A 25,224-nucleotide genomic window follows, 5' to 3' on the forward strand; every position below is an offset into this window, starting at 1 on the left:
TGTCAGCGAGATCCAGTTTCGGCACTTGTCACTAATGGCTCGCTAATCCCGGCACAGCACAGCAGGTCTCACCGGGCCGCAGCGACGTCCGGCAAGGCAGCAGAGCCCTGGTGGAAATTCTAGAACCAGAACTCTGCTTAAGACCAGATTGGAATCGACACCTACGTGCCAGCGTAAGGAAAGTCAAGCGTTGCTGCACCACGGCAAGAAGTGTCTTCATGAAACCATCGCTCATCTGCGAAGGTGCGGAATCAACAACGTCGACCACTTTCTCAGATTACACCCGCTTTGCACATTTTTGCAATGAGTTGTCATGATTAATCGCAATTAATCGGCAAATTGTCTCAAGATTTTGTACTCTCACAACCAGGCAGCTCCACCTAGTGGAGCTTCCTTTAATGCCACTAAATAGGGGTGGTGGTAGCCTAGTGGGTAACACACTCGCCTATGAACCAGAAGACCCGGGTTCGAATCCCACTTACTACCATTGTGTCCCTGAGCAAGACACTTAACCCTAAGTTGATCCAGGGGGGGACTGTCCCTGTAACTACTGATTGTAAGTCGCTCTGGAAAAGGGCGTCTGGTAAATGCTGTAAATGTAAAAGTAAATAATGAAAAACCTATGATTGTTAATGTCTAATAAACACTACAGGCCATAAAGTTTGGGCCCAACCTCAGATTGTGCTTCATTTTTGATATTTTATCACCAGAAAACACCGCAAATACTGAAAACTGTTAGTTTTTCAATATTTATGGACCTTAACAACACATAAGCTTTCACGTCCATTATGTTGCAGTTATATTTACCGAGAAGGGCTGAGAAGGAGCATCCGATCTCTGCAACCACCAACTTGAAGCGCTTAATCAAGACGCTTAAACTGACTTTTCTCTTGAATAATGAATTGAATCACTTTTAACTTCTGCTGCTGCAACTGGAGTTTGAGCGGCATGCATTTCATCACCCAAGAAACTCTTAAAGGCCTCACGGTTTTCAAATGTGACCGTTCGGAACATGACTGGCGGACTTTTCTTCCCTTCGTTTTTGGAGATGCAGGCCTGGGGCTCCCGTCACAACCGCCAGCCCGTGTAACCGGAGCCCTGCTGCCGCGTCTTCCCACGACACCGGGAGGACGTGCAACGCCAGCACGGACGGCCCGGCGCGGCAGAACAGGTTACTGCTCCGAGTCCGGAGCGGCGTGGCTGCTACGAGAGCAAAGCACGAGTCGATGGTGAAATGAGCGCGAGACGCGCAAGTCGAGACACGGTACCGTACCCACAAGAGCGGAGCAACGAACGAGTCGTCTCACTGGGAAATCCCACACGGTCGCAGGTTTTAACCCCACTTACTACCACCATGTCCATGAAGATGACACGGCGGGTCCTGTCAGGTAGGTGGGTGGGCGGGTGCTTGTCAGGTCCGGTCAGGGACAGGTAGGTGGGGTTGTGGGTGGGTGGGTGGTTGCTGGTCAGGTCCGGTCAGGGACGGGTAGGTGGGGTTGTGTTGGTTGCTGGTCATGGACGGGTAGGTGGGGTTGTGGGTGGGTGGGCGGGTGCTTGTCAGGTCCGGTCAGGGACAGGTAGGTGGGGTTGTGGGTGGGTGGGTGGTTGCTGGTCAGGTCCGGTCAGGGACAGGTAGGTGGGGTTGTGGGTGGGTGGGGCGGGTTCTGGTCAGGTCAGGTCAGGGACGGGTAGGTGGGGTTGTGGGTGGGTGGTTGCTGGTCAGGGACGGGTAGGTGGGGTTGTGGGTGGGTGGGCGGGTTCTGGTCAGGTCAGGTCAGGGACGGGTAGGTGGGGTTGTGGGTGGGTGGTTGCTGGTCAGGGACGGGTAGGTGGGGTTGTGGGTGGGTGGGCGGGTTCTGGTCAGGTCCGGTCAGGGACAGGTAGGTGGGGGTGTGTGTAGGTGGGGTTGTGGGTAGGTGGGGTTGTGGGTAGGTGGGGGTACGTTGTTTTTCACCGCGCACAATGAGGCAAACGGCGCGAGACAAAACGCGGCATGTCACGCGATGGTCCGGACCAAAACAAACAAAACAAAACAAAACATGAACAACAACTTGTCAGGCTCAGCGCGCAAAGCCTCTTCCGTCACGTTTCAACAGGTGACCACAGCATAATAATAATATTAATAATAATAATAATAATAATAATAATGACAGCTGTGCGTAGTTCAGGTGCATCGGGCCGCATCGTCGCATTACGCAGCCACCGTCAGGAGCGGAGCCGTGACGTCACTCACCTCGATCCATCTCTGCGCCCCGCGCACCGCCGCCTCCGGTGCCGGTCCGGACGCGTGCGGACGTTGCTGGTGCGCGTGGCGTCCTGCGTCGGTGGCGGGACTGGCCATCAGCGCGAGGGACGCTCTCTCTCTCTCCGGACGAGGCGGACAGAACGAAGGAAAGGAAGAAATAAGAAAACGAGGGAGAGAGGGAGAGAAGTTGCGTGCGCAGTGCCGTGCCGCAGACCTGAGAGCGCGGGCGGCACCGACCCGCGTTACCGGATCGGCGGACCAATGGCTATAAATAAGCGCGACTCGGGCGGCCAATCACAGGCGAGCGGCCCGCCCCACGTCCCCTCCTCTCGGGAACCCGTGGGGGGGGGGGGGGGGGGGGGGGGTTATTCCTGCGGTTATTTTAAATATGGAAACGTGGTTAATAATCGTCCCGCGCTATTGCAAGTTATGAACAAATAAATAATGTCTCGTTGGGAAACAGTTATATTGCTCTAAATTACCAGGGAAAAAAAACAAATTGATGAGCAAATGCTGAAGCAATGAAAATATGGTCTCCTTATCCTGCGGGTTTGAACCAGTTGGTTTATAATTATTATAATTATTATAATTATTATTATTATTGTTGTGTTTTTCTGGAAGCTGAATTTCCAGTGCATGAGTGGAGCGAGGACGGATTTACGCAGGAGAAGCGTCCACGCCTTGTGTAAATGGTGTCCGAACTACGTAAACTGCGTGAACAAACATTTCCACCATCTGCACGTTGTTGGGTTTTTCTTTTTTTTTTTTTTTTTTTTTTGTCACCCCCTTGGATTTGATGATCTGAGAAAAAAAAAATATATACAATTTCCATATAATGGAAATGACGCGCCGTTCAGGGAAAATTGAGTTCCGCTGCCGCCCTCTAGCGGCCACGCGTGTTCCGCACCGCAGGCCCCTCCACAGTTCCACGGACGGCAGTCAGGCAGCAAGTCAGCCTTCACCTTGAAGCCGATGTGTCGGAAGTAGGAAGGAATATGACTAAACGACTCATTTATCAGACCGACTTAGAATCAGTATTTACAGGGACCGTCCCCCTGGAGCAGGGACTTCACTAGTATTGAAAGAAAAGGGGGGGGGCTTGTTTGAAGGAACTTTTTCTTTACCAAACGTAAACATGCTTCTTTTGGTTTTATTATCTCATGTACAGCCGTTATGCTGTTATTTGCCTCACTTTATTGCACTGTCTTCGTTGGAAGACTTTGGTTTCGTTAGCCTTTAAATGAGTTTTCTTTAAATGTTACTTTCTTTTCACTTAAGCAAACTTACAGCAGATCAAACAGCCTGTGCATCATTTTAATTAAATAGGGAATCTTTTTCAATTCGTAGTCTTGCTTCTATTTGTTACGTGTGTACCTGCGCTCAGTGTACAAATGCTCTTGTGTGAAATCTGTGGACAAAAAAGCTTTAAATAATAGATGCTTACTATTTTTAGGAAGTCTTGAAGCCCACCCAGAATAGGCCTGACAGTGTCCATGCCCCGGAGACACTCAGGGTTAATTGTCTGGTAGTTGTCTGGTTAATTGTCTGGCTACTGGTAGTAGCCTAGTGGGTAACACACTTGCCTATGAACCAGAAGACCCGGGTTCGAATCCCACTTACTACCATTGTGTCCCTGAGCAAGACACTTAACCCTGAGTTGCTCCAGGGGAACTGTCCCTGTAACTACTGACTGTAAGTCGCTCTGGATAAGGGCGTCTGATAAATGCTGTAAATGTAAATGTAAATGTCTTGCTCGGGGACACGATGGTAGTAAGTGGGGTTTGAACTTGTGACTTTGTGACCTTACCCATTCTGTTTTCAGTGGAACGTGAGTTGGAAGACATTTTTGCACTTTTGTGGCATATTATGCCATGAACAATGAGGAGCTTTCTGTGGTGCTGATTCCTCGAGTATTATAGGGTTAATACGCATGGCGGGACAATTACACACCGGTTTACACACACACACACATAAACACACACACACACTCTTTAGCACGCTCTAAAGCCTTTAAAGCCACACTTTTGTATCCCCGCCTCTCTTTCTATTGTTGGGTGACTTCTGTGCGTTACGCCTGTCAGTCAGGTGCATCAGACATTCGCCATATGGTCCTGACCGCCTGCAGGTCCCCACAAGTACGAGCCACAGTCCCTGCAGTCAGTGTCCATCCTGAGCACCATCCCATCTCTCCAGCATCACACATCTTCTCAGTAAGTCATCTCAGAGATTTTTAAGTAATTTTTCTTTAAAAAAAAAAAAAAAATTGTCTAAATGTTTATTCAATATTATTCATTAATTTTATTTTACTTACTTGTGGTTAGAACACGTTCGTATTAAACGGGTGGTGCACGGCAATTTCAAGTTATGTAGAGAAGCGGGTCTCCAGCAGATGGCAACACAACCGCAACAAAAACTATTTAACACTTTCCTTTTGACACACTAATTATACTAAAGCAAATGCGTCAAGACCCTTTGTATGAAAAGACAGAGCTGACATCAAGTTTTTAATTCTGTGAACATTGTGTTCAATTGACTTTTTGGATTGAATATCATTTCCCCGTTCCTGGACGGGCCCACCCGTGATGATGTCACTGCTGCTCGCGCCACTTCCTCTGGTGCCGGTGGCCCTGGCGGTGACATTTTGGTACTGGACAGAGGTGACGGGCCTGTGCCGGCAGATGTTTAGCCGGGCGCTGAAGCTCACCCGTGGGAGGATGTGCGTCAGCAAGACTCACGCGTTTGTCTTTACCAACTGCACCCATGGCCAGGCACAGAGTGTGCTGGACACGTTTCATCAGTACGCCGACACACACCCATGCCTCATCATTGGGCCACGGAAAGGTCAGTGGCGGTGTCCACCCTGGACACAAGTATCAGGGCCTGACAAGTGCTGACTGACCACGTTTTCCCACTCATATGTTTTAAGCTGCTTAAGAATGTGTACAACTCATGCGTTAGTGCATTTAAAAAATATTTTAAAAGGCCATTTCTAGACAACACTATGTATAGTACAGGCCAAACGTTTGTTCACACCTTCTCATTCAATGTGTTTTCTTTATTTTCATGACCATTTACGTTGGTAGATTCTCACTGAAAACATGTTTTATATTCTAGTTTCTTTGCTCTGATTACTGCTTTGCACACTCTTGGCATTCTCTCGATGAGCTTCAAGAGGTCGTCACCTGAAATGCTTCTCCAACAGTCTTGAAGGAGTTCCCAGAGGTGTTTAGCACTTGTTGGTCCAGCTCACCCCAAACTATCTAGATTGGTTTCAGGTCCGGTGACTGTGGAGGTCAGGTCTCCACTTTTTGTTAAGTACATAACTCCACATGTGTTCATTCATAGTTTTGATGCCTTCAGTGAGAATCTACCAACGTAAATGGTCATGAAAATAAAGAAAACATTGAATGAGAAGGTGTCCAAACTTTTGGCCCGTACTGTACTAATAACTGACTGTAGAAGCAGAGGTGACAAAAGTTGACACGTTTTTAGATTGACTCAACTTACCCACTTACGCAGACTGACATCACATGACTGCATAGTATATATGAGTTAAAATCAATGCATTCATTGCTGCAATTAATTACAAATATTTAGCAGGTTAAATGAATAAATGAAATAAATGGCGGCAGGGGCGTGTCTGCAGTGCACGGGGCACAGGAACAAATCACAGCTTCTCGCCCACAACAACGTGGCCACTTAACGCGCAATTAACCCCACAGACGTAAATGGATTTGATTGGGTGACGCGCTCTCCATACCTGAAAAGTTCCAAAACCAGAGGCACCTAAATGAATGTGACACCAGAGACACCAAAATGAATTCACCACTTTTTCACATCAGAAGGGCAACGCGAGACTCTTAATTACTGAACACAATAATGAGCGTCCAGCAGACGATGGGACCAATGATTACTGCACACACTTTGTGGCATTCTCCCCATTGCTAATGTGTTGACCTCCAGGGCAGCTTCTAGACGAGGTGGTGGCACGTGTGGCCCCACTGAGGGTCCTGGAGCTGGGGACGAGCTGCGGCTATTCCTCAGTTTGCATCCTGCGCCTGCTGGGCTCAGAGGGGAGACTGGTGACCGTGGAGAGGGACCCTGTAACTGCAGATAAAGGGGAGGAGATCATTCTGGTTGCGGGTTTCAAACACCTGCAGGTGAGGGCTGAACACATCACAACTAGACATCGTGTATGTGTATGTCCCAGAAATGATTTTCCAGATTCTGAAGAAACGGTTAATTTCACATCCAGTTCCAGGTCCTGACATGTCCCTCAGCTGAGGCCATTGCTGGATTGCGAAACAATTTGGGTGACCAGGACCTGGACCTCGTTCTGATGGACCACAACCCGAAGCAGTACCTTCCGGACTTGTTGGCGCTGGAGAGACGGGGACTGCTGTCCCCCGGATGCGTCCTCCTGGTTAACAATGTGAATGGTTCTGCTGCCAGAACATTCCTGGAGCACATCCGAGTCTGGCCTGAGTGCTACAGCGTCTGCGGGCAGCTCCTGGGCATGATGGAGGTCCGCTGGAACAGAGCATCCAGGCAGGATTCTTCTGACTAGATCCGGGGTCGTGTTTCAAAGTTTATCAATGAGTGGATACGTTAAAAACCATTACATTAAAATCTAAATCTCTAAAAATTTAAACCCTGCTGACCACCAGAGGGAGTCAAACTGTCCTCTCTTCAGTTTATTCCTTCAGTTCACACCCTAAACATTTCATTATAATATGCTTCAATTTTTCTCACCAATCCATAAAAAATAGTACACCCATCATGAAGAGGCTCAATTTGATGGTTAAATTCCACCTTTTACCATTGTAATTACTGTCCTATATGCATAAAATATTTCAGACAGCGTTAGGAAGATTCAAATATGCTTTTTATTTAAGTTAATAGACTAAAATTTAATGAGATTTTGGAAATGAATATGATACGAAGTGCCCTATGGGGGTGTATGGCATGAAATGAAAAGTTTTTTTTTTCATGTGTGAAAGTCCTACAAATATAAATGAAAACAAATCATCGTAACGGACTTGTTTTGTATATTTTATTAAATTGTTATAAAATTGTAAATTATACAGAAATGAATATGATACGAAGTGCCCTATGGGGGTGTATGGCATGAAATGAAAAGTTTTTTTTTTCATGTGTGAAAGTCCTACAAATATAAATGAAAACAAATCATCGTAACGGACTTGTTTTGTATATTTTATTAAATTGTTATAAAATTGTAAATTATACAGAAATGAATATGATACGAAGTGCCCTATGGGGGTGTATGGCATGAAATGAAAAGTTTTTTTTTTCATGTGTGAAAGTCCTACAAATATAAATGAAAACAAATCATCGTAACGGACTTGTTTTGTATATTTTATTAAATTGTTATAAAATTGTAAATTATACAGAACACTTGCTTGTATAAAAAAATTAAAAAAAACAAAGAACAAAAACTTTACATCTTGAATTTGCAATAACTTACAACACCAAGCAGGTCACAATGCTGTCATCTTTCAGGACTTGCCATAAAGAGGGGGCAGCGGCAGCAGGGCCAAGGCCAACAGAAAGCTATTTACAGTCGGGAATATCTGCAGGCAAAGATGAGGTCCGTTTACACGCCAGGGCCAGTGTGTTAGTGGTTCGCCTCCAGAACAGACAAGCGACACTTTTCCTTCTTTACACTCGTCCAACTAACCACGCCACTGGGCGAACCAAGTGTTTCTGACCCGAGCGAATGTCGCCAGTCGGGTGTAGCGCGGCGTAGTACGTAAAAGAAACCCCCGGCACTGAAAGTGGCCATGAGCTTTGTTAAATTCACGCCGTGTCTGAGGAAACTGGTAGTCGTGTTGCTGGGTTTCTCCCGGAATCTCCAAGCGTGGGTGGGCTTTTCCGCATCATCTCTGCTTCCGTACTGAACAATGGAGTCGAATGTTTGTGTGCCTAAGCTGAGCTTTTAGTGGATTCGTTTCCTGATTGTATTTACGAGTGGGGCTGGCACTTTATGGGCACAGAATAGTCTGTCATCACTGCTGTCAAAGCAATGAATTCTTCCGAAGGGCCTTTAAATGTCTTGACTGTTGCAAAGCATGCTGGGAGTGTGCCTCTCATGGCTTCCTGAGTGGTGAGTGTGGGCGCGGCCCCCTGGTGGATTAGAGTCCAGGCCCAGAGAGCGGCGGTAGGCCGCCGACAGTCTGTACAACATCTCAGCGGAGGGGCGGGGCTGGGCGTCGGCCTTTTGGGTCAGGAGCATCTCAAACAGCGTGCTGACCTCTGACAGCAAAGCCCCGCCCAGGGGGCCGGCTTTCTCTGGCGCCTTCCCAAACGTGGAGAAGCTGGTGGAGTCGTCTCCTCCGCCTGGAGATGAGAGGTGGTCGCCGGTGGACGGCGGGCTGCTGGGGATGAAGACGTTCTCGTGGTAGTCTCCAGACAGCGGGAGGGACAGGCGTGCCATCCAGGCAGGGTCAGGGCTGTCAGGAAACACGTCATCTGCCCAGGAGAGAGAGAGAGAGTCACATCTGGGGCCTCAACCACTTTATCACGTTTCACTTTGTTTCATTATTACATAATTTAAATAATTACATAAGGGTGTTAGCAGCCTAGCGGGTAACACACTCGCCTGTGAACCAGAAGGCCCAGGTTCAAATCCCACTTACTACCATTGTGTCCCTGAGCAAGACACTGAACCCTAAGTTGCTCCAGGGGGGGGACTGTCCCTGTAACTACTGATTGTAAGTCGCTCTGGATAAGGGCGTCTGATAAATTCCATGAATGTAAATGTAAATAATTTGGTCCCTCTACAAGCCTGGACAAACATAATTTCACGCAGCTGTGAATTCCTGATTGAATAGTGAAAAACGTCCACTTTGATCAGTGGGGGACACTGAACCCCGGAACCCCTGCTGGACACGGCAACAGGTCATTACGAGACAACTAAACGCACGCTTGCACACCGGGGACAATTTAGCACCAGCAAACAAATTCACCTACAAGAGAAGCCACACGGAGAGAAAAGGAAGACGGTGCTCTCGGCCAAAAAAATAATAATAAAAAAAAGACAATGGCCAGAGCCGAATCTTTCAATCACTTCAAAATAATGAACAGCTTGTGGATGAAAAACAGGATGAGAGGAAATGACAGGAAGTCGAGCATATTTATCTTTATTTTGGTGAGAAGGCATTTCCTTTCTCCGCCGGGCTCCTCGGCTGTGCACGTTCGTGCTTCACGGGCCCAGTGCAGGCCGATACCTCAGTAAAAGAAGCACGCCACAGAGCAGCCGACGCTTCCCACTGCGGCAACGTTTCATTTCATTTCCTGCACTTATTCAAGTGGGCATGCATGCTGGGGAATTCAGGCTATTTATGATTTAGGCTGGAAAATCTGAACAAAATCCGCTGGTTGATGTTTGGGCCACAAACCCTCCTCCACGTGAATGCAATTAACTTTTAACAAAGTAAGACATGTTCTTTCCTTTAATTGAATAAAAGTGCCCAAATTGCCCTGCCCTGAACTGAAAAGCAGAAAAAAAGTAACGAGGCCCTGAACGACGATGGTTCGGGGCGTTTTAAAGGTGTGCGTCAGGCCTCTTGCCTTAGCTGGACCCTCTCTGGCTCGACCTAATCAGCCCTGTGGCCTTGGGGGCTGCTGTAATCCAAAACCGTAGCTCTTAACTCAAAGCCCTGCAGCACTCGACAAAAAAAAGAGATGGGCTGTTTTTCTTTTTCTTGCCACCTCTGACCTCCAGCCTCCCCTAAACCAGGCTCTTATCCAAGCATGTTTATGCTGAGGAGTTAAGAGGAGCTGCCACTATCTTCGCAACCTAGCCTATTCTATCCTAATCCATGTATTAGATGCGCAGGAGAGCATAGCTGTGAGGTGTCTGCCTTTCAATGGGAGGATGGGGCTGTTTATTTGAGGTCTGGGGGCTTTGGTGCAAATTCCCGACGGCTGCGACTGCACGCGAGATATCAAACGCTCCGGCACCGGGGCACTCGGGGGTCTGTGGTCTTTTTCAGACGAGAGGTTTCCACAAGTGGCTTTTAAAAAGAAAGAAACGAGGCAGCGGAGCTCAAATTAGACCATGTGCAAAAACAAAGGGCCCGGCACCGTACAGGAACGGCAGAGCGGCGGGGGTACAGAAGGATTGGAGGGGGGCTTTGATCAGACTAACCCACAGTCCACATCATAAAACACACAGACACGCACACACACTCATCACATTCACTAAATCGACTGAAAATAGAGAATAGAAATAGAGAATACATTTTTAATGGAAAAAGTGAGTAAATAAGTGAAAGGTGAGAATTCAGGCAAGAAACGTTGTACAATTTGAAAATCTCACCACAGCCAAGCTATGAAGAGCCAGATAATTAGCTGTGAGAGCAGAAATAGCCGTTTGTGTGGCATTAGCAGATTTTGGCTTGAAGGATACCAGGAAAAACAGAAGGTTGGCGACGAGTGAATTGGTTCAGCTAAACTCAGAGTTGAAATTATGGGGGGGCCAAGTGTCAAATGTCTGTGAAGGTTCTCAGTCATCCAGGTGAATTTGTCTGAGTCGTGGCAACTGGACTTTCTTTAATGTAGAGACGTTTCATTGTGCATCCACAGAACAGAGATGGACAAATCTACATTAAAGAAAGAAAGTCCAGTTGCCACGACTCAACGGGGCAGTGGTGGCCTTGCGGATAAGGAAGCAGCCCCGTAATCAGAAGGTTGCCGGTTCGAATCCCGATCTGCCAAGGTGCCAATGAGGTGCCACTGAGCAAAGTACCGTCCCCACACACTGCTCCCCGGGCGCCTGTCATGGCTGCCCACTGCTCACTCAGGGTGATGGGTTAAATGCAGAGGACAAATTTCACTGTGTGCATCGTGTGCTGTGTATCACATGTGACAATCACTTCACTTTAAAACTTAAAACTTTAAACTTTCAGACAAGTGTCAAATGCATATTTCCAATTTAAGCCTTCTTGCATGTTGATCACGGAAAGATAAACCCTCTTCACATTTTGTACACCAAAGCCTTGTCGTCATTTTACACACTTTGCGCGTAAAATGACTTTCAAGTGTGGACGAAGTGATATTTTTATCATCAAATGGATTTTCTGTCCTTCATACAATACAGATTCTGACCACAAAATGCCAGGTGCGTTGACAAAATGCGTTGAGGTGTAAGATGATTTCATCGTTACATCGTTCATTTTATGTTAATCAGCTTTTGTTCTTTCTTTGTCACTCTTTCTTGGTTTTGTAATTCTCCAGAAATCACCCTCTCATTCGCTCTAATTTCATCCTCCTTTTCCTGCTCATCTGGCAACGTTAAAAAGTAAATTGGAGACGGGAACCTGCGGGGAACTCGTTAATCGCTCAGAAAACAATTATGTTCTTATTGGAAGCAGACGGAACTACCTACAGCTTAGAGGGGGTCTGCAGGAGAACCCAGATGTGGAAGGCGACCCCCCCAAAACCCTCATCAGCACTGAATAAACATTATTATCAGTAGATAGTGCTGAGATTAAACCCTTCAATGAATCCTTCGGCATAACTACAAGAACTTAACAGCTACAGATTTAGATAAATCCACTTGAAATGGATTAATCACCTGTCATGGCTGGCTGCCCAAGTGAGATCTTATTAGGTCTTGGAATTCCATTCTAAAAATGCAACACACATTCCATCAATTTACAACTCTTACAACTGCTTAAAAGAAGAGAAGCAATGTTGTTGCTGTTTTTGCCCTGGTCGTCTCCACAAATCCTCCTGCAGCGAATCATGTGCTCCTCGCGGCCGTTTCCCAAGCGCGCCGCTACAGAGCGCAGACAGAGGAATGCGGCCCTGAAACAGCAGAGGCGTTTTGGGCTTAAGGGCAGAGAGATGATCAGGCCTCTCAGACAAAGACACACAGATCACTTCCCACACACACACACACTGACACACACTCACACACACACAGGAATCCTAAATCGCACGCTCTGACACACTTTTACACTCGATATGTTCTCATACCTGCCCAGTATTGTCATACTTGCCTCTACTGTACTAGTACTGTACTGTTGTCTTAAAACGTTTCTGTTTTATTCGACCTCTTGATTCATTTAATTTGCTGCATTTTCTTCTTTTATTTAATTTTACTGAACAGTTTGTCCATGTCTGTACTGTCCCTGCTAATTTTAATGTACAGAACTTTGGTTTTAAAGTGCTTTATAAATAAATATAGTATCAGAGAATATGTATCATGAGTATCGTGTGTGTGTGTGTGTATACACACACTTTCCAGGCTCATTTCACCATTGTGAGCCCACTGAGTGCAGAACACTGTAAGGTGATACGCCGTAGCTCATAGCCCACAGCCGAGGGGTGGTGGGTGGCGGGAATGAGAGAAGCAGGGGTTAATCCTCCCAGCTGAAAAGATATAGGATGAGATTTCCAGCACAGACAGCCCCGCCGGCCACTCGGCACAGATCAGTCAGCTGGGGGAAAAACCTGAACGTTGTACCTGGAGGAGTAAAAAAAAAAAAAAAAAAAGGCGGCCCGCCGCCGCCTCCCTCCGGCCCGTCGTGTTGATTTACTCCGACTAACTGCCTTGATGCTAACGCACACACCCACACCACAAACCCACAAGTTATATACATTTAAAGAAATAATAGAAGTCACCGCACTGCATTTAATCTGACCGATAAATATAAAAATGTCTGTTTTCACGTTGAATTTTAAAAGTAAATAAATGAATACGGCAGAAAATGCTTTGTGCCTCTGATTTGGAGGAACAAAGGCTGCCCCGGGGTCATCATGTAGACGTGGCGAGAAGAATACAAGGAAGGAACTCCATATGAGCTCTTATTCTATAGCCAGGCCGGGGCATCAGCCTTCCAGCCTGAATAAATAAGTCTGATTCCGCGCCGTGCGTCGTATCAGATGTGTGAACACTGTTTCATTTCAGGATTTTCTTACCCGCCCCGTTCAGCAAGTTACTGAGTCCCTCCTCCAGAAGGGGGTCGTCAGGAGAGTCTTGTCCCAACTCCCAGTCCATGTCCCCGGCCTCACTCTCGCCGTGCCCGCTGTCCTTGGTGCTCAGCCAGTCGGCATCCTGCGTTGTCAACCTTGACAGGAAGGAAGGCAGAAGCAGGCAGGAGGAGTGAGTCCAGCTGAAGGGAGGACAGGGTCCGAGCGAAATGACACTGAGGCATCACTCAGCCAGAGCAGGAACCACTCCCTAATGAGACACGGGACGGGTTCAGGGGGCTGCCGGCAGGAGGGAGATCAGGCTACAGGCAATGGCCGTACATCGGAACATTATGCACGCATGCAGACAAGCTGGGCGTGGTCATATCAAACACCAGACCCCTGTACAGACACCCACACACTCCAGCATCAGCATGAATCATCTTGAATATGACAGAATTACATTCATAGCATTTATCAGATGCCCTTAGTCCCCCTGGAGACACTCAGGGTGAAGTGTCTTGCTCGGGGACACAGTGGCAGCAAGTGGGGTTACTGGTGGGGTAGATGCCTAGCCCATCAAAAGGGCGGAGGGGTAGAAGCAACTCTCTGATAGCGTGCATTATAAAGTCATGACGCCATCTGAGATGCGTGACTCAAGCAGCTAAATCAGACTCATAGTTCTGCTCCAACCTGCCTGGTGGATTGCGGCCATGGCAACGGTCCGGGCCACCTAACAGGCATTTTCTGAACATGAACCCAGGCTCCTGCGAAGCTGTCCTCAGGTTGTTGAAATAAAGCAGAGTTTATGAGATTGTTGTATTCGGTGGGGTTACCTGCCGCCACGGTGGGAGTACTTGTTCCCTCTGAAGTTGGGCCGGGGCTGGAGCTGGCCCTGGCGCAGCAGCGAGAGGAGCTGGGAGACCTGCTGTAGAAACAAGCAGGCACACACACAAAAAAACAAGAATGAAATAAAACGAATAAAATCCTGAGGCTAATTTACACACGAGCCCTTTGTTACGTGAGCGGATGCAGGTGCCAAGGGAGGTGCAGAGGGAAAGAGAAAGGAAACCCTAGAGGATTGTGGGTAGAGGAGCAGAAACGAGGTTATGTGGAAGGGATGGGGGGGTCAGCGCAGACGGGAAGTCATTTCTACGCAGAGACTATTCTTCTCTGGGCCACTTCCTTCCAGGATGCGCCTCAGAAACAGAACCACTTTAAAAAAAAAAAGAATGAAAAAGTCTAGTGACATGTTGTCCGCCTCCATTCTCACCAGCTCACTGGACGCATCTTAGAATCAAAGGGCCAACTGGGACAAGTAGGCGTAGTTGTGGAGTGGTAATGGGATCTGCAGCCTTCCTGCTCGGCCTTCCCGCTCTTAGCCACCTTTAAGTGAAGCCCAGAGACCATGCCAAGGGCTTTGTTCTCTCAAACACACACACATGTGGGCTGGGTGGCAACACAACAGCTCTGTGTTTCGCTTCTCAGTCGCATTTTAACATCGGAAGAGTCTGTTTTTGCAACCCCGCCCCTCCCCCCATTTAATAAAAGTCTGTCATGTGATATGATTGAGTTATTATTGAGGTCTGGTAGAATTTTCTTAAGGGCAACTGGGAGGTTCATGTTACAGTCTATGGCACAGAAGCTGCAGATAAACTCAAAGCTGTCAGCGTCTGTCAGCTGTCCCCCCAACCCCCCCACCCCCATACCCTAAATTACAGAAATACAGTGAAATACAGAAATACTCCATAAACTCCAGCTCTCTACAGAACTGAATAAGTTGCTGGTTTCCACAAAGTGGCCAAGGGAAAATATGTAAGCGATTGAAGTAAAAGTGATTGTTGCTACACAATGAAACGTGAAGTGATTGTCATTGTGATAATAGCAGCACAGCACACGGTGCACACAGTCTGCATTTAACCCATCACCCTTGGTGAGCAGTGGGCAGCCATGACAGGCGCCCGGGGAGCAGTGTGTGGGGACGGTGCTTTGCTCAGTGGCACCTCAGCGGCACCTTGGCGGATTGGGATTCGAACCGGCAACCTTCTGATTATGGGGCCGCTTCCTTAACCGCTAGACCACCACTGCCCAAATGTGTCCTCGGCATGTAACTCATCATCCACAGTGGCACCTTGGTGGTTTTGGATTTGAAGTCCATTTCCTTACCCACTAGGCCACCACTGCCCCTGTAAAAAAAACTGTTGTACTTTCATTAGGAAATTTCTTACCTGCACTTCTGGGGAGGCGGAAGACAGCTCGATTCCTTCTCCAAACGCAGCCATGGACAAGCGGACCAAGTTCCTCAGCATCTGCCTGTGGTCTGGTTCCGACTGCACACTGTGGGATTCGGAGCTCCGAGGTTTCCTCAGTGTTGCCTGGGAGGCAGTTAATGTAGGTGCAATCTGCTGATCTCCCAGAGGTCCATGGTCCACCTCTGTCTTCACGCGGTGCTTCAGCGTGCCCACCTGAGAGAACGAGGACGTGGTGGAAGCAGAAGGGTTGCGTGCCCTCCGCAGGCTGCGGTACGGCGTTGCAGGAGTGCGGGGGAGAGAACCATCGAGTTCAATCTTGCCAGGCTTCCTCAGGGTCCTGGCCTGGGTGAGAGGAAGGACAGCTTCTCCATTTGTGATGCCCTGGGTGGGAGTCATGTTATACACGGAGGAAGGTAGGACGTCCTCAGCAGACAGCGGTTTGGCCTCATCTTCTGAAGGGCTGTCCCGTCTGCCTCTAAGAGCTGGGACCAGCTGGATGTCGGCTTTGTGGATGTGCTTCTGTGGCCGGCGTGGATGTCTTGTGTAGGTGGACTCTGCTTCCCTGCAGTTGTAGGCTCGATTGTCCCTTTTGACTGGCCGACAGAAGGTAGTCACCAAGGCAACAGCCAATAGCAGGAGCAAGCATGTGGCACCAATGCAAATGGCTAACAACATGGTGAAGCTAAGCTGAGCCTGTTGACCAGAGTTCTTCAGGTGGTCCCGCTGATTGATGAAATTCACCTTCAGTGTTGCATGGGTCACCAATGGAGAAGTGCCCATGTCAGACACTGCTATGCCTATCTTAAACATTTTGCCTATATACTCCGTAGCATTTGTGGTGTTCACAAAAAGTTGCCCTGTAACGGCATTGATCCAAAACAAGTTAGATGGATCATCTGTGATCCTGAACCGGAGCCTTCCATTCAGGCCTGAATCTGCATCGTCAGCGATGATAGTTGTGGCTAAATATCCATGATGGCCAAACGAACGATTGGCAGTGAGAAACACTGATCCATCATTTAGCTTGTCTCCCACTTCAGCCACTATATTTCCATTTTCTGCATTCACAGGTATGCTTACCACAGCAACACCGTTCCGGGGAAGTGGCTCCTTAATCTCAGGTTTATTGTCATTGACGTCTTGGAGCTCAATAAGCACTGTGGCACTGCTAGTAAGAGGGGGGTGGCCATGATCCGAGGCCTCTACAATGAAAGAGTAGACATGGGAGGTTTCATAGTCCAAAGGCTGTAGGACCGTGACCACTCCACTCGTGGGGTGGACGGCAAATGAAACTGTGGCAGTTCCAAGGTCGTTAGACTCTCGGATAGCGTATGAGACCTTCCCACTGAGGTCCATGTCAGTGTCATGAGCCTTTACTGTCAGGGTGTGATATCCTGGTTTGTTATTTTCCTTGAAGGTGGCTTTATATCGAGTCTCTGTGAAGATCGGTGCGTTGTCGTTCTCATCCAAAACGCGGACGGACAGGTAGCGGACACAAGAAAGGGAGGGCTGACCCCTGTCCTGGGCAAAAAGCGTTAAATTATACTCCATTGTGTTTTCTCGATCAAGGCTGCCATTGGTCACAATCATGTAGTTGTCACCAATCCTTTTGAGTCGAAAATGTCCCAGTCCATTCTGCATATGGGCGTACACGTCGCCATTTTCACCGGAATCGGCATCTGACACCATCACAAGGGCCAGGAATGTGTCATTTGGTGCCCTTTCTGAAACCGTTGCCATTGGAGACTCTGGTGGGGTCCAGGTGACATGAATCCTCGGAGCGTTGTCGTTCACATCCCGTAGCTTGACCTGCAGCTTGCAGTGGGAGGGGATGGAGTTTGGGCCCATGTCCCGAGCTTGAATATCCACCTCATAAGACCGCTTCTCCTCGTAATCCAGAGGCCCTTTTAAAGTCACCGCTCCAGTGTGAGGGTGAACGGCAAAGAGCTTCTGAACATCTGCAGGAGCATGTTTGCTGAGCGAGTACTCAATCTCCCCGTTAGCACCCTGGTCTGGGTCAGTGGCACGCAGATTTATAACAACCGTCCCACGCACAGTGTCCTCAGCCAACTCAACAATGAGGGCTCCATCCTCAAACACAGGACTATTGTCATTAGAATCCAAAATATTAACTCGGATCTTGGTGATTCCCGACCTGGGGGGGTTGCCTTTGTCCCAGGCCACAAGTGTGAGGTCAATGAAAGACTGGGTCTCTCTGTCCAGCTCTTTGATCACCACCAGCTCTGCCTGTTTGGTTCCGCCACTGCCAGCCATCACATCCAAAGCAAAGTGTTGATTTGAGGACAAAGAGTAGGTCTGGAGTCCATTGGGCCCAGCATCTGGGTCTACAGCTCTGTCCAAAGGAATCCGCATTCGTACTGTGGCACTCTCTGAGATCTCAACTTCCTGTAGAGCACTTGGAAAGGTGGGACTGTGGTCATTCAAGTCCATGATCTCAACCCTCACAAGTAGTATTTCGATGCCACCTCCTTTCCTGTAGATAGCACTGAAGGCAATCTCACAGCGTTCCGAGCTGTGACAAAGCTCCTCCCGGTCCAGCCGGCCAAGGGTGGACACCATGCCATCTCTTGATGCAACAGCAAATGGAAGAGCCAGCCCATGTTTGCCAACGTGAAAGTCTTCCAATGACCCCATAACCCCTCTCTGGCGCAGGTCATCAACCAGGCGCCCCACCTTAGTTCCAGCAGGTTGCTCTTCTGATACTTGGTAGATAACGGTCAAAGGGGACATGTCCAGAGATTGGATCAGTAAGCCTGAGCACAGAGCCAGTGCTAGAACTAAACAGCGAGACAGCATCTTGTGTGTGGGGTCTCCTATATATCCACTGAAGGTCTACAATGGTCTCAGATTGGAATCATAACCCTCACTTCTCTGCATTGGCTTAAAAGTAGCCACAGTAGTATGAATATTAAATAGTAATTCTTTCCTATTAAGGAAAAATATGAAGTATACTTCTACAATCAATCAATTGCTCTCACAAATGTCAATAGTCTTATTTAAGCACTGAAAAACAAAAATACAGTACTTTCTACATTTAAAATATCTTGATTTATTCCTGCAACTGCAATCCATACAAAGTTATGTTACTTTTTTAAAAATATACTTGATACCCCATTCAAACATAAGCTTAACCCACACACTCACACAGTCAGCGGCTGACTCGCTGCGTCCCGGCTCCTGAGGACTCCGAGCGGAGTTAGGCTGCAGGCTGGAACTTTGTCTCTGTGATGACACATGGGAGGCAGAGAAGGGAGGGCCGAAATATACCAAAGGGCCAATCACGGCAAAGTGGGATAGGCAAAGGGACCCACAGACCCCGGAGCTGAGAAATCAAGCCCCAAGGAAGCTGGCCAGGAGTTAAAACAACACTGGTGTGCTTTTAGAGAAACACAATCCCAAATCTCTCACTCACTCCAGGTCTTTTTAGGTCTTTTTACACCTCCCCCCCTCCTGATTAAACAAACATATGAGGTGCTGAAGTCTGGGGGGTCACTTCAGTCATCATACAGCCAAGCAGAATTAACCTCAAGGTCTGCAGCGACCCAGGAGTGGAAACCGGGTCTGGTCATGTTTGGTGACACACAATCTGCCACACATATCATAGCCTTACATAAGCACTGAAATGCGGCTGTTTAAATCATTTGCGATTTGACCATTCACACAGCTGAAAACAATATCTCTGGAATCTTTGGTCAATTGGGCAAAATATCTGAATTACAATGTTTCTTTGTCCTAAATCTCAGGTTCCTAAATCTAAATTTCCAGATCATACAGCATATGAGAAAATGAACTTGTATTATTAAACATGGAAAAGCAATGGAACTGGACATCGTTTCTAAGTATGGGGAGAAATAGTGGTTTAATAGTATGATCAAGGAAGTGAATAATGCTTGGTGGTATTATTGATTACATGGTATTTATAATAATTAAAGATGCTGACACGGTCCTGGTTCTGTCCTTCTTTTGTCGCTTGCTGTTATTGAAGGCCCAGGGCCAGGGGTTCTGCATTCTCCAGATCAGAGAGCAGGGGAAGTTAGCAAAGAACCACTTCCCTCTCGGTCTGGGGTCCATTAAAGCAAACAGGCCTGTTAACCCACAGGCCAATAAAAGCTTTTTCCCGAGGCGATAAGGGGGAGGGGGGGGGTGATTCTGTGAAAGAAGATAGGTGACCCCCCCTTCCCATTCGTGTATCTTCAGAGGACCCGGATCAGTAATAACCTAATGATGCATAGTAACCTCACAACATAGGTCGCCCAATACAATTGCACTCGATCTCTTAAAGGAACAGAGCATCCTCTCCACAGGTGAAGTTCTACACAACCATGTTTGTCTCCCTTGTTTAATCCCTGCAGATTTTTGATGGCCATTTTGCGCAATCCATTGCTGTGATGACACGTTTGCAATTGCGCTGGCTAATCTAGGGGATTAGAATATGATGAAATGGGACTTTTTAAAAAAAAAGAGGTCTCAAAATAACACAGTAAGAAGGGAGGCAGAGCTGACATATGAGCAATATGAATGCCGTCTCATGTATTTAAGTAGATTGTGGTAGATTATGGTCTGATGCTGCATTTCATTAAAATTGTGTTTCCTGACAGACCTTTTAGTTGTCATTGTGCTACTTTCTGTCTGTTGTCTTTTGTGTATTTGCATTAGAGTTGTTTGCATGATTTGCATGGGATGTTCATTTTCCTGAAACAACAAGCATTAGCTGAATATCCGTTTGTGACTGGACCATAAAAAACATGTTGGAAATGTATCATGTTAAAAGTCATTGCATGTGTTGTTTCAAACAGGACAGAGGACAAGTTGAGGACAAGTTGTTGTGCACCATTGTCAGAACAGAGCAATGGCTGCAGTTTGCTGTTTGTAATCGCAGTTTGCAGAGCAAAGCAACAGGCCATCCACCGCAGGAGACAGCGGGACCGAGGGACACACAAGGGACACTCTCAGGGGTGTGGAGGGGCAGTGGTGGCCTAGCGGGTAAGGAAGCGAGCCTGTAATCAGAAGGTTGACGGTTCGAAACCCGAGCCACCAAGGTGCCACTGAGGTGCCACTGAGCAAAGCACCGTTCCCACACACTGCTCCCCGGGCGCCTGTCATGGCCGCCCACTGCTCACCAAGGGTGACGGTTAAAATCAGGACAAATTTCACCGTGTCACCGTGTGCTGTGCTGCAGTGTTTCACAATGGCAATCACTTCACTTTCACAGATGCGGACTTCAAAGAGGGAGTCGAGCTTCTCTAATTCCGGCTGTCTGTCGGCCACATTTCATTTCTGGACTTTATTCCCAGGGAATGTGTGAAGACGGGGGGCGTCTGAGGCTGCTGTGCGTTTAATCGCCTTCCAACTGGAGTGCGCTGGGAATCCCGATCTGCCAAGGTGGATCCACACACTGCTCCCCTGGCGCCTGTCATGGCCGCCCACTGCTCACTCAGGGTGATGGGTTAAATACAGCAGCACAGCACACTGTGTGCACCGTGTGCTGTGCTGCTGTGAATCATGTGTGACAATCACTTCACTTTACATCGTCCACCTTTCTCCTTACCGCTTCATCCTGCTCAGTGGTGGCCTAGCGGTTAAGGAAGCGGCCCCGTAATCAGAAGGTTGCCGGTTCGAATCCCGATTCGCCAAGGTGCCACTGAGGTGCCACTGAGCAAAGCACCGTCCCCACACGCTGCTCCCCGGGCGCCTGTCATGGCTGCCCACTGCTCACTCAGGGTGACGGGTTAAATGCAGAGGACAAATTTCACTGTGTGCACTGTGTGCTGTGCTGCTGTGTATCACATGTGACAATCACTTCACTTTTTGCTCTCTGTAGAAAAACAGGGAAGTGACGGCCGGCCTGAGCTATATGTGGTTTATTGTTGTTTTTCGTCCATCAGACAGGGAATGTGCCGGAGACGCACGTAAGGACGAGCTGGCTGGAATGAGGCTCTTATCTCCGCCGTAGACAGTGACAGATTGTGAGCTCCCTGTCCATTACTAGGGGAACACACGCACAGAAATCGGGCAGAAAAGCAAAGTTTATCTGCAAAATGATGGTGAAGGTATTTCAGGGAGATAGAGGAGCTCACATCTTGCAACTGCAGATAAAGACCTGGTGGGACAAGCGCGCTACTGCATTTAACAAACGTTTTTGCTTCAATTGTTTTTCAGAATTTACGTGAATTTCGGAATTGCACTCAGGCTGCACACTCTGCGTGAAAAAAAAAACATTCAAATGTACTTTTATAATGTGCAGACAGGCACAAAAAAGGGTCAGAAAGTACATTTCCTCCAGCAGGGAGTGAACTCCCATTGATGTGTGTGTGTGTGTGTGTGTGTGTGTGTGTGCGTGTGTGTGTGTGCGCATGTGTGTGTGAGGAAACGCTGACCCAAGCATGTGGAGACCTCTCTTTGCCCCTAAAGGTGGAGTGGTTCCGCTCTTTTTGCCTCCCACAGCCAAGCACGTGCTGTAATAACATCCCATGCAAATCTCTACAGCAAAAAAAATGCGACCAAATGTTCAGCAACATATCAAACTTACATGCACACGCTTCCATTAAATCCATATTTTTTTTAATCTAATCTTCCGTTAACAAAATACATGCTTGTGCACACGACCTATTGACGAGGCGTGTGGGTTTAAGCATGCGCTCAATCATCAGGCTCCTCCCAAAACCTTGTTAAATTTTGTGATGTGGGTGATTGCTAAAAAGTTAGTTTCTCTACCTCAAGGTACAGTGAAGTGCCGAGTGGTTCTGTCTTGTGTCATGTGTTTATTCATGTCAAGCTGTGTGCTTAGTGCCAATTTAAAAGTAGTGCCCGACGACAGTTTGTCCTTCTCTGTCCTCTCTCCTGCTAGTGATGATGGGAAGAGGAAACTCGAGGACAGGATTGGTTAAACACAGCTCTTCTGCGGGTGTAGTGCGTTTCAGGGACCAGATTAGTGAACTGAGGTCCACGGTCTGGCCTTTAAACAGAGTTTAAAATGCGTTTTTAAACACATCTTTCTGTGTGTCTGTGTGAGTGAGACCCCACAAAAAGGGCATGAACCGAGACCCCCCCTCTGCTGCTGTGACCCTCTCGTAAACACCCCATGGCCCTCAGATGGCCGAGATACAGAGAGAGGAAAGGGCCCGTCGTGCTCAGACTACACAGGATATCGGTGCTGCGCTGACCTACATGCTGGCTGTGGGATAAAGATCAGTGGAGGAGAAGCAGCTATTAACACTGCAGAAGGAGGGACATGCGGCTAATAGCCCCGCCCCTCCCCATTCATTAAAAGTTTAACTTCCTGGCTTCCTGTTTATCAGTGATTGACTCACTCCGCCCACTGCGAACCACCAGACACCACATCATGGTCAAACATGTTACCCCACAGAGGCCATGGCCCCCCGTGGGCTCCTGCTTCCACCTAGAGAGCTGCCAGCCGAACAACAGGCGATGACACAGGATCGTTTACACCTAAACACAGGGGCCGGCCTGCTAGACCCTCGCCGCCGCCTTTTCCATTGTCTCTGTGTGTTTGTGGGGACCTGAAGCCTGTGAACCGAATGACCCAAGTCCCCTTGCTGCGCTACCTTCTGCTCCGATTGCGTCCTTGAATGAGTTTCCTGCACCAGGAAGGAGCCGAAAAACCACGACTTCCAGGCAGGCGGCCTGATGGAGCTGGACGGAGAGGCCTTAGTGGGAGCCACGCCGCGGTGCTGATAAGATGGTGGACAATGGCAGGAATATCCATCCACTTCTGTTTGCTGCGTCCACAAACAGCCGCCCCCTCAGAATTAATGGTGAGAGCAACAGATGGCAAAAACATGGACGAACGGTTACGCTTGAGCGGAGGAAAAAGCATGGGTAGAATTCGAACCCCCGCACGCTTTCCTGTTTTTTCTTTTATCTGCTCAAAAAATTTCAACTAAAAGAAGCAGCTGATTCGATAAGAGTGTAGATCAAGGTTCTTCAGTGCTGGATGGGCTTGGTTCTGGACTGTGTAGAATGGGTGCGGCCAGTTGGAGATGTTGATTTTTAAACGATTAAGTGCAGAATTACAATACTGGTATGACATCAGTATAACCATATAAGTGTCTGAAAAATAACCCCCTCGATGAAACTTGAGCCACCACAATAGCAAATAGGCCCAAACCTGTTAACATGGGTGCAAAAACAGAACGCCTGACGCTGCAGACGTGGTGAAATGCGATGAAGTTTTGAAAATTAAATGTATTTAAAAATTGCAATGATCATCATTGCTATTGATTCATCTATAAATGCATATTATCAAGGAGAATGCATGTTGTCTCCTTTGATATTATGCTACGCAATTGGACCATTAGTAATTGGTGGCCAATGAATTAAGAGATTCTCATAATTCTATATTTCGTAGAAAAAAAAATGTTGGATTTGTTTCTGTGTCTGTTGCGCTCAACAAAGCAAACGCAAGCTGACCAGCCCGGCCGGTAACAGGAAATTTGTCTTTTCAGCAGAATTAGCATTTTATATGCATACACACACCACCTCGAACAAACCACTCTGTTGCATCCTGTGGCTGATAAGGGCTTGCCAAGAAAAACACACACACACACACACACGCACACACACACACACACACACACACACACACACACACACACTGCATCGTCCCATCAGCGACACACACCAAACATGAAGGCCAGTGTGGGACTATTAAAGCGTCTCATATTTTTGCCCGCCTTGCTTTGCTCTGCCTTTCTGAATGATGCAGTCATCATCATCATCATCACCGTTGCACCGCCGCAGCAGGCCCTCTGAACCTACACGATGGAGCTTAACTGCACGCAAACGGTGGGTTCGGCCAACAAGCGTTGCAATAAATGACATCGGTGTCACATCAGCGCGAAGCCGGTCGACAGCTACAGCCGGGAAAAGCGTCCAGTCACCGACGCTCTCGGGGCGCCTCTGCTTTTAACAGGAAAACTGTCACCCACAACACCAACAAAAACACAACAGTCCAGGATTTTCACTTTCATGTCACGTCCTTCTCCCCGACCTAAATAGCCCGTCCTGAACAATGTGGAGACTGTGGCAAGAAAAAATTCCAATCATAAACTAATTTAGGCCTGACGAAGTTAGGGAAGTGCCTCCTCAACATGGCAGGGAGGTGAAAGAAATGTCCAGAAGGTTCTTTCTTGTTGAATCTATTTATTAATGGAAATCATGAGGACCTTCGTCTGGCAATCAAGCGCCACACTTAGCGCCAGTTGGAGACATTGTGCCAGGAATAGGAACAGCATTGACTCGTGAATATTTGTTGGAGGTTGACCATGGTTATGGTTCAAGTTCATGTCTCTTGCCAGGTAGTTCCACAAATTAAAAAGTCGATTTGTCCAGCAAAAAATACCAAATTTCATTCATTCAACTGCCTGGACACTTGATTTCTCTCTCGGTGTTCATGGGCCGCACGTGGTTGGTTGCAATTTGGAGAGCGGCGGTTTACTGGCTCGCCAGATGTGGCCATGCTTTTCATCCCATGTGTAGATCTGCTCCTCACCCAAATTGCCTCCTAAAACCAGCCAGATGTTTCCCTCGCAGGATGTATCTTCCCCGCTCCAAAGCGGCTCATTTCCCTTTCATGGCAAGTGGCTCCGACAGAAGTTCCTACTAAGCACACATAAGCGCGCAAGATGTTTCTGCGACTGAAACGTTATTTTACTGTTCATCTGAGCTCTTCTGTTGACGTCTGTGATGAAATGTGATGTTGGAACGACACAGAACAGCCACACACAGAAATACACACAACACCCGTAA

General features: G+C 47.8%; 3 protein-coding genes across 19 annotated transcripts in view; 1 reads left to right on the forward strand and 2 right to left on the reverse strand.

Moving 5' to 3' along the window:
• The window catches only part of limch1b (LIM and calponin homology domains 1b), a 61,183-nt gene extending 58,712 nt beyond the window's left edge, over positions 1-2,471 (reverse strand). For 10 of the 12 annotated variants that reach the window (XM_028959548.1, XM_028959546.1, XM_028959549.1 and 7 more), the window contains exon 1: positions 2,234-2,471. In XM_028959548.1, coding sequence (XP_028815381.1) covers positions 2,234-2,341 — 108 coding nt within the window. In that variant the 5' untranslated portion in view covers positions 2,342-2,471. The remainder of the gene's footprint in view (positions 1-2,233) is intronic. The other 2 variants (XM_028959555.1, XM_028959554.1) reach the window with 1 other exon arrangement.
• LOC114767854 (transmembrane O-methyltransferase homolog) overlaps positions 1-7,061 on the forward strand; it is a 31,301-nt gene extending 24,240 nt beyond the window's left edge. For 2 of the 5 annotated variants that reach the window (XM_028959673.1, XM_028959670.1), the window contains exons 3-5: positions 4,327-5,086; positions 6,209-6,405; positions 6,501-7,061. In XM_028959673.1, the coding sequence (XP_028815506.1) occupies positions 4,828-5,086; positions 6,209-6,405; positions 6,501-6,812 (768 nt within the window). In that variant the 5' untranslated portion in view covers positions 4,327-4,827 and the 3' untranslated portion in view covers positions 6,813-7,061. Of the gene's footprint in view, positions 1-55; positions 244-1,012; positions 1,389-3,962; positions 5,087-6,208; positions 6,406-6,500 lie in introns of those variants that run through there. The other 3 variants (XM_028959672.1, XM_028959674.1, XM_028959671.1) reach the window with 3 other exon arrangements.
• Positions 7,062-7,621: 560 nt separating this feature from the next.
• Positions 7,622-18,751, reverse strand: pcdh12 (protocadherin 12). 2 transcript variants are annotated; one of them, XM_028959557.1, is made up of 5 exons: positions 18,601-18,750; positions 15,412-18,158; positions 14,020-14,111; positions 13,193-13,341; positions 7,622-8,734 (listed from the first exon to the last, which is right to left on the reverse strand). In XM_028959557.1, exons 2-5 carry the CDS (start codon positions 18,088-18,090, stop codon positions 8,310-8,312), a joined length of 3,345 nt encoding a protein of 1,114 aa, XP_028815390.1. In that variant the 5' UTR covers positions 18,091-18,158; positions 18,601-18,750; the 3' UTR covers positions 7,622-8,309. The 2 variants fall into 2 exon arrangements, with proteins under 2 accessions (XP_028815390.1, XP_028815389.1); XM_028959556.1 differs by having other exon boundaries at positions 15,412-18,751.
• Positions 18,752-25,224: the final 6,473 nt, after the last annotated feature.

This window comes from Denticeps clupeoides, chromosome 18, assembly GCF_900700375.1.
Source record: "Denticeps clupeoides chromosome 18, fDenClu1.1, whole genome shotgun sequence".
NCBI lineage: Eukaryota > Metazoa > Chordata > Actinopteri > Clupeiformes > Denticipitidae > Denticeps > Denticeps clupeoides.

Coding starts and splice junctions, on each gene's coding strand:
- pcdh12 (XM_028959556.1), bottom strand. CDS start 18,252: ATGCTGTCTCGCTGTTTAGTTCTAGCACTGGCTCTGTGCTCAGGCTTA. Junction 13,342..14,019: donor TACTCCCACCGTGGCGGCAG/GTAACCCCACCG, acceptor CTTCCTGTCAAG/GTTGACAACGCAGGATGCCG. Junction 8,735..13,192: donor TAACTTGCTGAACGGGGCGG/GTAAGAAAATCC, acceptor TCTCCTGGGCAG/ATGACGTGTTTCCTGACAGC.